Genomic DNA, 11035 nt, shown 5'->3' with positions numbered 1-11035 from the left:
GTTTGAACCTTTTTGTTCGGGAAAGTTTTGAATGAACACACCGAAATGCACTTTCGGTGAAGCTACTATTTTTAGTGATAATTTAAGGTTCTGACACGAGAAGTAAGTTTTGTTCGGGTTTAAAAATTCACTACGATTGTCGAGTGCAACGTTGCCACGTTTCGTGAGATAGAGAAGAAGGCAACGGCGCGCGTACCCCAAAGTGGTTTGGTTGGATTTTTCCTCGGCGTTTTTGTTTGGTAGTATGCGTGCCTGACGCTTTTTCTGCGCTGGTGTTCGTTTTTTTCTGCGGCAGTGTTGGTGTGTTCTCTCCGCTCTGCTGCAAAGAAGCGATGAAGCGTTATTTTTTCTTAATAGGGACCGATTGTACTTTTATTATATGTGGTGTATCATCTCGGGGCAACCTCGCGTTTCTCGCTCTTGCCTATTGCTGCGACGCATTAATATTATTCTTTTGCTGGTTTGCTTCTACTACGGTGTGTACTTTTCGGTAATAATATACAGAACATATCTCGTAAGGTTTGGCCTGGCAAAAACGGGCCGCTTTCCTATTGCAAAAGCATTGGATTTTTCTGGCCTACTACGTGCGATTGATTGTGCACCATTGCTGCTGGAGTAGGAGGAGGAGGAGCAGCAGGAAGAAAACACAAAACATTAGACCACAGAACGATTTTTTCCTGGGTATTATTCAATAATACAAAAGTGAAATCTAACCTCTTCCGCCGCGCTTGTAAGCCGTAGGCCACCCCAAACGAGGTGGAAGTGGAATTTTGCCGCGCGGTTTTTGAAGTGTATACGTGCAGAAAAAAAGTAAAATGATGGCAGAGTGTGTTGTTATCTGGTGAATCCGCGTGCTTTTATGGTGCCTAATTTTGTAACGATCGAATGATGGCGAATGTGGTCCCGGGAATCGGACGCAGTTTACTACGTTGGGAACACGCGTGAAATGGTTACTTCGGTTCGGTAGTGAATTTTGACGGGCATTTTGTTTTGTCGCGACGGTTCTAATCCGGTTCCATCTGGTAGAACCGGAATAGACCGTTTTTCAGGGTTCCGGTCCAGTACGAAAACGTTTTTTATTTTCGCGAAACAAAGTTGAAAGGCGTCTGTTCGAAACGACGAGGCGATCGAGTGGAACATTTGTCCATTGTACCGCCCCTTGGCACACAATGGCTGACTAACCAGCTGGATTACACCATCGCTTACGAAAAACGAGGCGAGAATTGTGCAAACCCGCGCCGCAGCCTGCTGCGGTGAAGAAAAATGTCGTGACCGGAAACGGGTGTTCCTCCCGAGACCTTCGATCCATAATATTATAGTGAATATGTGCGATTCTTAGAAATTTTCCAAAACAGAGTTTACTCTCCCAATTTTTTAACTGTGTGCTGTGTCACCGAACAGACGACGGAACGGTGCTGCCGGGAAAAATTTATCGATTTTGGAAAATATTGTTCATCGAAGTGAGCGGCGACCGCAAAAGTGCACAAGAAACAAAATTTTCGGGACGCGGCAGACGAACAGTTCTTCAATAATTCCAAGTGCCCCCGCGAGCTGAAGAGGACGGACCGAACGCCGGACACCCGCCACAGTGATGTAGCCTTTTCATTCGTTTCACGGCTAGGCGAACTCGATTCAACGACGACGATCGCGCGCGTTTTCAAATTTGACAACCTCGTACATCGTAAAAATCCGCTCCGTTGCGTCGCCTCTGTACCGTTCGAGGGGCCCCCTGTGAATCGTGGATCTTTTTTGCACTATAGCGTGAGCTTGAATGTGTGCGAGTGTGTGTGTGTGACTTGAAACGAGAGAGTGAGAGGCAGTACTTTTTCCGGTTGAACTTTTCCTATGCGCTCGCGTTGGTGTGTGTGTGTGGGGGGCAATTTCGAAGCAGCAACGCGCAGCAGCAGCAGCGATTGCGTGAAAAGAGTTTGCTTTGAAAAGTGCTGTTTTTCCTTGGGTGCAGAAAAAAGAGGTTTGTGTGAGCGAGTGCGAGAGCGAACCGTACATTCGCCGTGGGAAGCGTGAGCGGGTGAGAGAAAGCGTGAGTGCCGGACGGGAAAAAAGGTCACTCGCGCTCGGAGCAAAAAGTGCACCGTTTGGTATGACGCGGTCGATTTTCGAGAGCGGGGAAGAAAAGTACGCTCGTTTTTCGCAAAAGTTTTTTTTTGTTTGATTACTGCTCCGGTTGCCTTTGCCAACGCGAAAGAAGGGAAATTTTTGTTCGATAGAAGAGTGTAGTGCTACTACTCCACACAATACGGGGGCCCCGTGTACAGCGCGTTTAGTGTGGTGTCTCGTGCGTAGTGCTCCGTGGAAGAAAATAAGACGGAGATATCGACTTCTTTTTTTTCCATTCTTGTGCACTTTTGTGAGCCGCTCGTTATTCGAATTATAAATATAATTTGCTAGCTGTGTATAGTCCATATGTGAGAATAAAAATACAACCGAAGATGTGCGCGAATTTATATGCCTAACTTGTTATTTAATTTATTATTTTTCTTTATCTGAAATTCAGAAGAAAATAGAATTAGTACATATACGGTTATTTTGATTGGTTCGAGTAGCGCCCACTGGCGGCGGGAAGTGTGTGTAAGCAGGGGTAGCGGAAGAAGAAGTGCAAAGGAAGTGTGGAATACAGTGAAGTGTATTAAAATATCCTATCGCAACAGCAGCAGCTCGAAGGATAAACCCGGAAGTGGTTCAGAAACGAAGTGAAAGGAGAATCGAAAAAGAGTACAGCAGAGGAGAGAGAGAGGGGTGTTTGGGACAGTTTACGCAACCATCATGTCGGAGCACCATCGCGGTGCTTGGGGTACTCGGGAGGATGCTGTATGGTGGCCCGGGGGTATCTCGTCATCGGATCAGCAAACTATTCAGCACCATCAGCATCTCCTTAATCAGCACCATCAGCAGCAGCTGGCCCAGCAACAGGCACAGCTCCAGCACCAGGTTGCCGTTCAGCAACAACAACAGCAGCAGCAACAACAACAACAGCAACAACAGCAGCAGTCCCAGGCACACAATAACGATAACGCCCGAAGCAATAGTACAACGTCGACATCCGCGACCCAGCAGTTATTCTCCTACAAAATGGCAAACAGTTTTCAGAACCCCGTTACGACCATATCGGGTGTAACGGTGTCCACCTCAAACTCTCCTTACGACTATCGTCTTGGAATGAGCACAGCAGGCGTCGTGTCAAGGCCCGGTGATCCACCGACGATGGCCAGTACCGCACCTACGACTCAGTGGTGGTATCCTGGTGGACAGAATGCCCTCGACAACTCCCTGCAGCAACAACAGCAGCAGCAGCAACAACAACAACAGCAACAGCAGCAACAACAACAACAGCAGCAGCAGCAACAACAACATCAGGTACAACAACAAAGCCAACAACAGCAGAATCAACATCAAGCCCACAGTCAACAGACCCAATCGGTATGTACCCTTGGCAGACCAAAGCATCCCTCCTTCACTTCAGTCCGTGTCCGTCGTTTGTTCCGCTTCCATGAATAATCGCAGCATAAAAATTTGGCGCGCATTTTTTTGCCCCCATTGCTCACTCATCTCTCTCTCGCACACAAGTCAAATACAACCCCAAAACAGAAAATCAATCAAAGCAAGCATACTATTACGTTACCTTAACCACCATTGCTATACCGTTACCCCGATCCTCAACCAGAATAAGTTTGTTTTGCTTCACAACTTTTGACAGTCGGGCTGCAGCAAGAAGCAGCCGGCCGCCTTACAACGTGTTGTTTTTTTTTAACCCCTTTTTTCATGACACATACCGGGTGTGTACAAAATAAAGAAGAAAAAAAAACATTCTGACTCCTGATTGTACGTACATAATCGGGCTCATTATCACGCAGTCAACAAGCTCTCCACGTGGACCGGCTCTGTTGGTTTGACTTGCGATAGCTGCTGGCCACCGATGCGATGATTATGGGATGCGCCACCCCAAAACAGATTCTGCGATTGTGTGTCGTCCGTGTTCGTGGACACACGAACGACGGAGAAAAGAACAAAAAAATGTGATACCGAGAACAACGATGGTTTCGCGCACGGGCGAGAAGGGAAGGGAAATATGGTTGTTGACAGGGGGAATTGGACTGTTGGTGACAGTTTGTTTTGATGTTGGTGCTGCGTGTTTTTTTTCTTTATTTTCTCTTGTAGTATCTCGTAGAAACACATCTCATAGAAAACGCATCAAATGTAGGGTGGGAAAGATGGGGCTTTTTGCTGTAGAGTTTGATAACGATGCTAGCTGCTTAGTGATGATGTAGTGGTAGTAGTAGAAGTGATAGTTGTCTTTGCATATTCTTGTTACGTTAGCTGTAAGCCAATGCCAATTTACAGGCCGCGGGAAACGTTACGATAATTATTCATTGCAGAAATTTTCTTAATTATGGCTGATTGCAAGGCAGCAATTTGCAACCGCTGTTATTTTTAATATTTATCAACGACGTCCCCTTTAAGGTTATTGTCGTACATAAGTCAAAATTGATAAACTATATTCCGTCAATCTAAACCAACTGCAAAAGTACAACATCCTCAGTACGGAACTAGTTTCCAAAACCATGTAGAACAGTGATCGGAGAAAGTGTGCTCGGGTAATGATTCATAAACGAGAACTACGAGCCCAATAAAAGACCAAATTTCGTTCATCACGCTGACTCGCCTCACAAGCGAACCTTATATATCCGGTCACCGACTTTATGTACTCCGTCAAAGGGAATTTTCTTCTGAGTGTGTGAATAAGATGGCACTTTTTTGTGCACTAATGGTCAGTTGATTCCAAGCGCATCTATCCTCAAATATCTGACTCAGCCGTTGAAGCTGCTCGCCTTTCTTTGTAGACACTGATGGCAATAGACATTTTTTTTATCAACAAATTGAAGAAATCGGAAACCCGATGGTATTTTCAGGTATCGTTAATAAATATTGAAAATAATAAAGGTCTCAGGCTACTTCCTTGTGGAACACCTAAATTATTGATAAATCAGTACGACCATGTCTTCTGATCTTTCTGAAGCTAGAAAGTCTTTACCGGATGCTTGTTTATTTTTGGTGCACATAAACAATACTAGAATATCTAATTACCGAGAGAATTTTAATACTTTAAAACAGCTCCAAGAAATGTGCAGTCCCGAACAATTTGCTAGCCTTAAAAACTAATTTCCAATCGATTCCAATGCTCTAGTAAAGTGCGGTTCTTAAACTTGGAGAAATCTAAATCTGTAAATATCGGAATGCTAAAGAAAATCCAGAAACCCAAAATTTAACGAATGTCAAAAATTTGTGACCTTTGAAAAAGAATAGCCCAAAAATGGTTACAAAAAACTAGGATGTACCCATTCGGTTTGCCCCCTATTCGGGTAATCATGAATTCGACTCAGTCTAATGTTCATACAGGTTTGATACTTGATAAACATCTCAATTTTTGAAATTGTTATGATCCTAGATTTGTACTTAGATACCAAAGGGGGTTATGGGTCATCGATAAATTACGACAGATTTAAAAGAAGCTCTATTGGAGTACGTAACGTAACTACGTAACTAAATATTAAAAATATTAAGAAGCATGCTGAAAGCACTCAAAGATTCCAGGTCACTGTTTCATGGGTAATTCTGTCGGAGCATAGAGTTACATCTAACACCTGCTCTCGCTCAAATGGTGCGAATATTAGGAAACTTCCTGCATAGAGTATATGTAAATACATTCTTCATAACAAAATGCGGTTTTTCCAAGAAAAAAAAATCGAGAAATTTGTACGTTATCTAAGAATATACCACACAAATTTCAGATGCAATTTCGAACTTTCAAAGTACAGTTACTTTGTGCATGGTCTGAAGACAAAAAAAACATTACTTCTAGTCCTGCTCTTGTGATCTGTCGAGATAAATGAATTTTATAAGCAAAATGGTGAAGCTTAGGGTTGTGGTACTGGTACCGAATATCTCGGAAATACCAGCACCAATTCTTGGTACAGAAATACCGGTACTGAATACATATTAGTACCGGCACTTTCAGTACTATACAAAGCTTCTGATTAACCTAATCTTTCAGCGCATACAGGTGCCTGTTTCAGACATCGACCAGCAAGGTGATATTAGAAAACTAACGTAGCTGGATATTTTAACTATTTATTCAAACAACCTTGATTTCATCATCATCCATATACGCGGGAATCTTGGATCAAACGTTGTAGCATTCGACGTTATGTTGCATGGAGTTCTTCACAATGCTGTTTCCAATCTCGGCTTAACTTCTGAATGTTATCATTCACATATTACCTCCACCTTTGTAGCTACTTCCGCAAGGATTATCGCCCTTTTTGCGAGTTTCTTTAAAACCAGTCGTAATGGTAATTCTCGTAATAGAGGCACATGTCACTTCTGTAATTTTCCGATTTCACTGCTCAGCCGGAAGGATGTACTGTACTGTTTGTGTAGTGGATAAGCAACAAAGCAGTAGAAATTAATTGGTTGGTTCATTGATAGCTATTAAAGAATATTTTTTTTGCTTTTCTGGATAAGATCAGAAGGTAGACTGAAGCATATGAAAGCTTACCAATAAAAGTACATATTGTTACATTTCGTTTCGCTCCGTTGGATTTTAGTTGTTTTTAACAAGCATCCCAGCACCGGTATTTTACCGATACTGAGGGGGCCTCAGTACAGTAGAACCGGTTCTCGCCAAAAAGCGTTGGTACCCTAGTAAAGTTTCCGGTCACCATTGACGTTAGCCCTCATATGTTTTTCCCGGGACATCAAAACTCAAGGATAGAAAAGGGTTGGAAGTATTTCTGGGCGTTATGGGTCTTTCAAATGGTGTGATGATTTTACTAATTAATCCCCCTAAAACTGAGATACACTTACAAATATTTTTTTTATGTAAGCATAACAGAATTATGTCTTCGGCAATATAGAGCATTCACTCGCAAATAAGTTTAATGAAGACTCAAAGCTTGTTGTTTCTGAATGACCGCTGTCAAGAACATGAGAATTTTTATTTAATTAACTCCATATCAGGCTGTATCGGCAGCATATCTAACTTAAAAATTAATAAGTGTTGAAGGAACTTGGTTTGTTTTTTCGGAAATGACATGATTTAAATTATTCGTTTTCGTCAAACTAGATGTGAACTACAAAAAATGATTCAATGTTCATTATTTCTACGGTTTAAAGTTAGTTTTAATTTATTTCTAGACATGAGCCGTTTTTTCATAATTTGGCTATATTTGGCGTATCATTCGATGGACTCCGGGTCGTTTTTCGCGTTATTTTTTATAAGCTGCTTTTAAACATTATTTGCGGATTCTTAAACGACGGCTTGGTGCATAAAAGTTCATTTAATGATTGCATGCATTGGGAAATAACCGCGTTAGCAGGATCAGTAATGAGCATACAGCGTGCCTCATATGATGGAGGAGGGAATGCAGGAAGGTGCATAAACACCATGCTACGCTGAAATATTCCAGAATTGGTCCGACAAACTGGTTGGTAAACCGATTGCCTTGTAAGCAGCTCACCTGGGTTCAAATCCCAAGCCCCCACATAGGGTTAATGATTTTTTCTAACCCTAAGAGGAATGACCTTAAAGGTAAAACCTCTATAATCAAAATAAAAAAAAGATATGTTGAAAGGCCCCTTGCTTTATTTAATGCTGACAATATCGTAATATATTTATTCTTTCTTAAAAAAATAAGGCTCTTGAAATATTCTTCCTTAGAAGCCAGACATCATAACCATGGCCTAATATTTTGCGTAAATTTTGCAATGGTAGTCTTTCACTTAACACATTTGAAAATGTCGATTTATTTTTGTTTGATGCAAAAAATAAGCTCAATCAATTATTTACTCAAATTTGGCTTGGTTCGTCAGCTAGAGGCCATCAAACGTGGCGCTGTGATGATTTAATTTGTAGTAGCGAGATGTACAAGCTTTACAACTTGAAACAGGCGCATCACAAGGTGTTTTTGAAGCGTGCGAGTTTACCGATTTTCTGATATTTTGTCAATGTGATCGGTTGTCTCTATTTGATTTTTACGGCCATCTTCAACACACTTTATAGTATAAAAAATTGAAGCTCTCTTTTAAATCAAATTTCTCGGGAAATCCGAATCAGGATCATTAACATTTCACTACTTTGAAAGTCATCAAAAACAACTGGAACGAGCAGCTCATGTTTCTAAGAAGGAAACAGCTTCGATAAACCTATTCACGTAAAACGTAGTCAGCATCAATATATTGTGGCATATCTTAGACATGAACTGCTCCTCGGCGTAAAAAGAAGTGAAAATATTGATTTTGAAAAGATATTTTTTTGGGTTGCGAGAACGTCGTCTGTGCAACCCATTATCCTTCCAGCTCGTCCAGGAGTCCGTCTACTACCAAGGACCACACAAGGGGTGACAGCACTGCTCTTTAGGGACATCCTTTAGTGGTTTTCACGAATATGAACTCACCTCCCAACGATGCTGTCACAATTCTTCGAGCAAATTTCCAAAAATCAGAACTACCCCAAACGAATCCAGTGCAGTCGTCGGTAAGCGCTCCATGCAGCCTGGAAGGTGTGTGTTAAAAAGACAGTTGGTTGCTTCATCATTGTCAGACAAGCATTTACCACTAGCAGATGATTTAATCCACTAATCTTGTTGAGTCTTGAACAATTGGGGGAAGGCTTTTCCAAATACTTCGCTTAGAAGATCGAAGGGTATTTCTGTGTGCTTTTCGAGTCGTCTTAGACGCCTCCGATTCGCCTGGCCATCTGCGATTCCAGGCTCTTCTGCATAACTCTTTTAGTTTAGCAAGTTCTGCATTCCTCAAAGGGGTTCCTCTAGAAACAAGCATAACTCTATGCGGTCGTTTCTTTTATCCACGATCTCATCCAAATCACTCGTAGACTAAATCTTAGGAAAATACAAACCAGTCGTATAAGTCCCAGTTCATAATTACCGTTCAAGCTCGCTCGGTACGAGCTAAAGTTTTCCAATTCATGCATAATGCTGTCGGAGCAGAGGGTTACATCTAACACCTTTTCACAGCCAGATTGTGCAATTGTTGAACGATTTCGTACACTGCGATGGCTAAGCATTCCATCAATACAATGGCTTTCAAATTGATATCTGAATTGTCCCAAATTATGTGAGGGGGATCGATTCGCATCGACGTAACATTTGCACGGGGCATTACACGGTGAAACAGCTTGACTGGAGGACTCCTGTTTTCGCCGTCTCTTACGACATGGGTGCAAGAATCCAGTGGATCGCTTCCTGGGGCGAGATATTTCAATACATTGCGTCTAGGGCTGACTTTTGTCTGCAGATAAATGAATCGACCGTTATCAAGCTCTTACTGATTTTTTTAGAATTCTGTGAAAACTCGAATTTATCTGCTTCGCATCAAAATTTGTTTGGTGGCCTCTAGCAAATGAATCGGTGTCTCTATTCGATTTTTACCACGATTTATCGGGCAATTCGAATCAGGACCACTAACATTTCACTACTTTGAAAGTCATCAAGAAACGAGGAGCTCCTGTTTCTAAGAAGGAAAAAAGCTTCGTTAAAACCTATTCTCATAAAACGTGAACCAAGCTAAATTCGAGTAAAATCATTGTTGGGCAAATTTTTCTTATCTTGTATAAGTCAATGTCACCGTTTTATTAGCCTAAAATACAACAAGGAACTGATACAAACGAGTCGTTACTGTATAAGCCGAAATTGCATCGAAGACCCGTTTCTATCAACCCTTTCTAATTTTGAGCCAGGGGTTTTCAAGCTTTTCCGTTTCACGTACCCCTTTCTGAATATTGATATCCCTCATGTACTCATTTCTGAATATTGTTTACCACCATTACCCCATCAGAAAATGATTTTCTATTTGATGAGAATATCATACTTTTTTCAATTGAAAACCTGGTCCTGAAGACACTCAGCCAACATCTTAATTCTTGACACACTGAAGCAACATTTGATGACAAATATCCTGCGGAAATGTTAGGCTAGCAAGTTGAAATTTACCCCGAAAGATTCACTCCATACAATAGTATGATTTACCCCCGGTTGAAAACCACTGTTTCAGGCTGACAAAATGGGTGTATTGGCAAAATCGGGACACATCTTTCTTTTTAATTAATCGAAGTTGTTAAAATATTCTTCTGTAGTCCCCTAACCCTTTTTAATTATCTGGTATGGTGGCCATTCCAGCGCAAAATAATTTTTTTTCTGTGACTAACGACCTACCTTTCAATATAGGGGCCCCTTTTCACAATTTCGGAAGAAAAATGATGTAAGATTTTGAACGCTTATATCTTTTGTTGTACTGAATGGATTTAATCAATTTCTTCGGCATTTTGTCGAAAATATTTGTACCAATGTTGTATTAAATTTTGGAATATGTAGGACATTCATTATCAACGGAAAAATAGTGTTTTGAAAAATCTTTCGAAAACGACTCGGAAAAGTGAAAATTTTCAGCCCATCCCGCACAGAGCCGTCAATATGGTGCACCAACCGAACAATAAAATGATGAAAAGGTTTAAATATAGGTCCACTACATGTTTGTTCCTATGATTATTCGTATTGGGTTGCTTGACGAGAGTAGTTGGTGGGGGGAAAGCCGGCATATTCGTTTTGGTTATGCCATTAGAAACCGGACGGAAAAGGAAAGGCTCATGCACGACACGGGAACGAGCGAGAAAGCGATAGTAGTGCATATTAGCGAAAGCGTTACGTACATTTTGAACCTTAATAACAGGTTTTTGCAAATCCTTCCAAGAAAATCAGTGAATGTTGCAACTCTACCACTAAGCGAAAGCTACACCAAAACAAATGACGAAAATATGTTCATTTATCGCCCAAAAGGAAGGCCTTTCATCTGCACCGAAAAGTTAATAAATAGGAATGCCTTGATGCAAAGTGTGCTCATTCGGTGTGAGCTGCGAAAGAGGAATGATCATCAATCGTCGGCAAGGTTTGAATCGTTTCAAAAGTTTCTCGTCTTGTATCAACATAGTTATCTACAAACCGTC

General features: G+C 41.4%; 1 protein-coding gene across 9 annotated transcripts in view; it reads left to right on the top strand.

Moving 5' to 3' along the window:
• Positions 1-351: 351 nt before the first annotated feature.
• LOC131691934 (high mobility group protein DSP1) overlaps positions 352-11035 on the top strand; it is a 74143-nt gene continuing 63459 nt past the window's right edge. For 2 of the 9 annotated variants that reach the window (XM_058978756.1, XM_058978699.1), the window contains exons 1-2: positions 358-490; positions 2516-3438. In XM_058978756.1, the coding sequence (XP_058834739.1) occupies positions 2785-3438 (654 nt within the window). In that variant the 5' untranslated portion in view covers positions 358-490; positions 2516-2784. Of the gene's footprint in view, positions 491-520; positions 682-739; positions 842-940; positions 964-1302; positions 1327-2515; positions 3439-11035 lie in introns of those variants that run through there. The other 7 variants (XM_058978708.1, XM_058978768.1, XM_058978718.1 and 4 more) reach the window with 7 other exon arrangements.

The sequence above is a fragment of the Topomyia yanbarensis genome, chromosome 1, assembly GCF_030247195.1.
Source record: "Topomyia yanbarensis strain Yona2022 chromosome 1, ASM3024719v1, whole genome shotgun sequence".
In the NCBI taxonomy this organism is placed as follows: Eukaryota; Metazoa; Arthropoda; class Insecta; order Diptera; family Culicidae; genus Topomyia; species Topomyia yanbarensis.
This window is presented reverse-complemented; position numbering and strand designations above follow the sequence as displayed.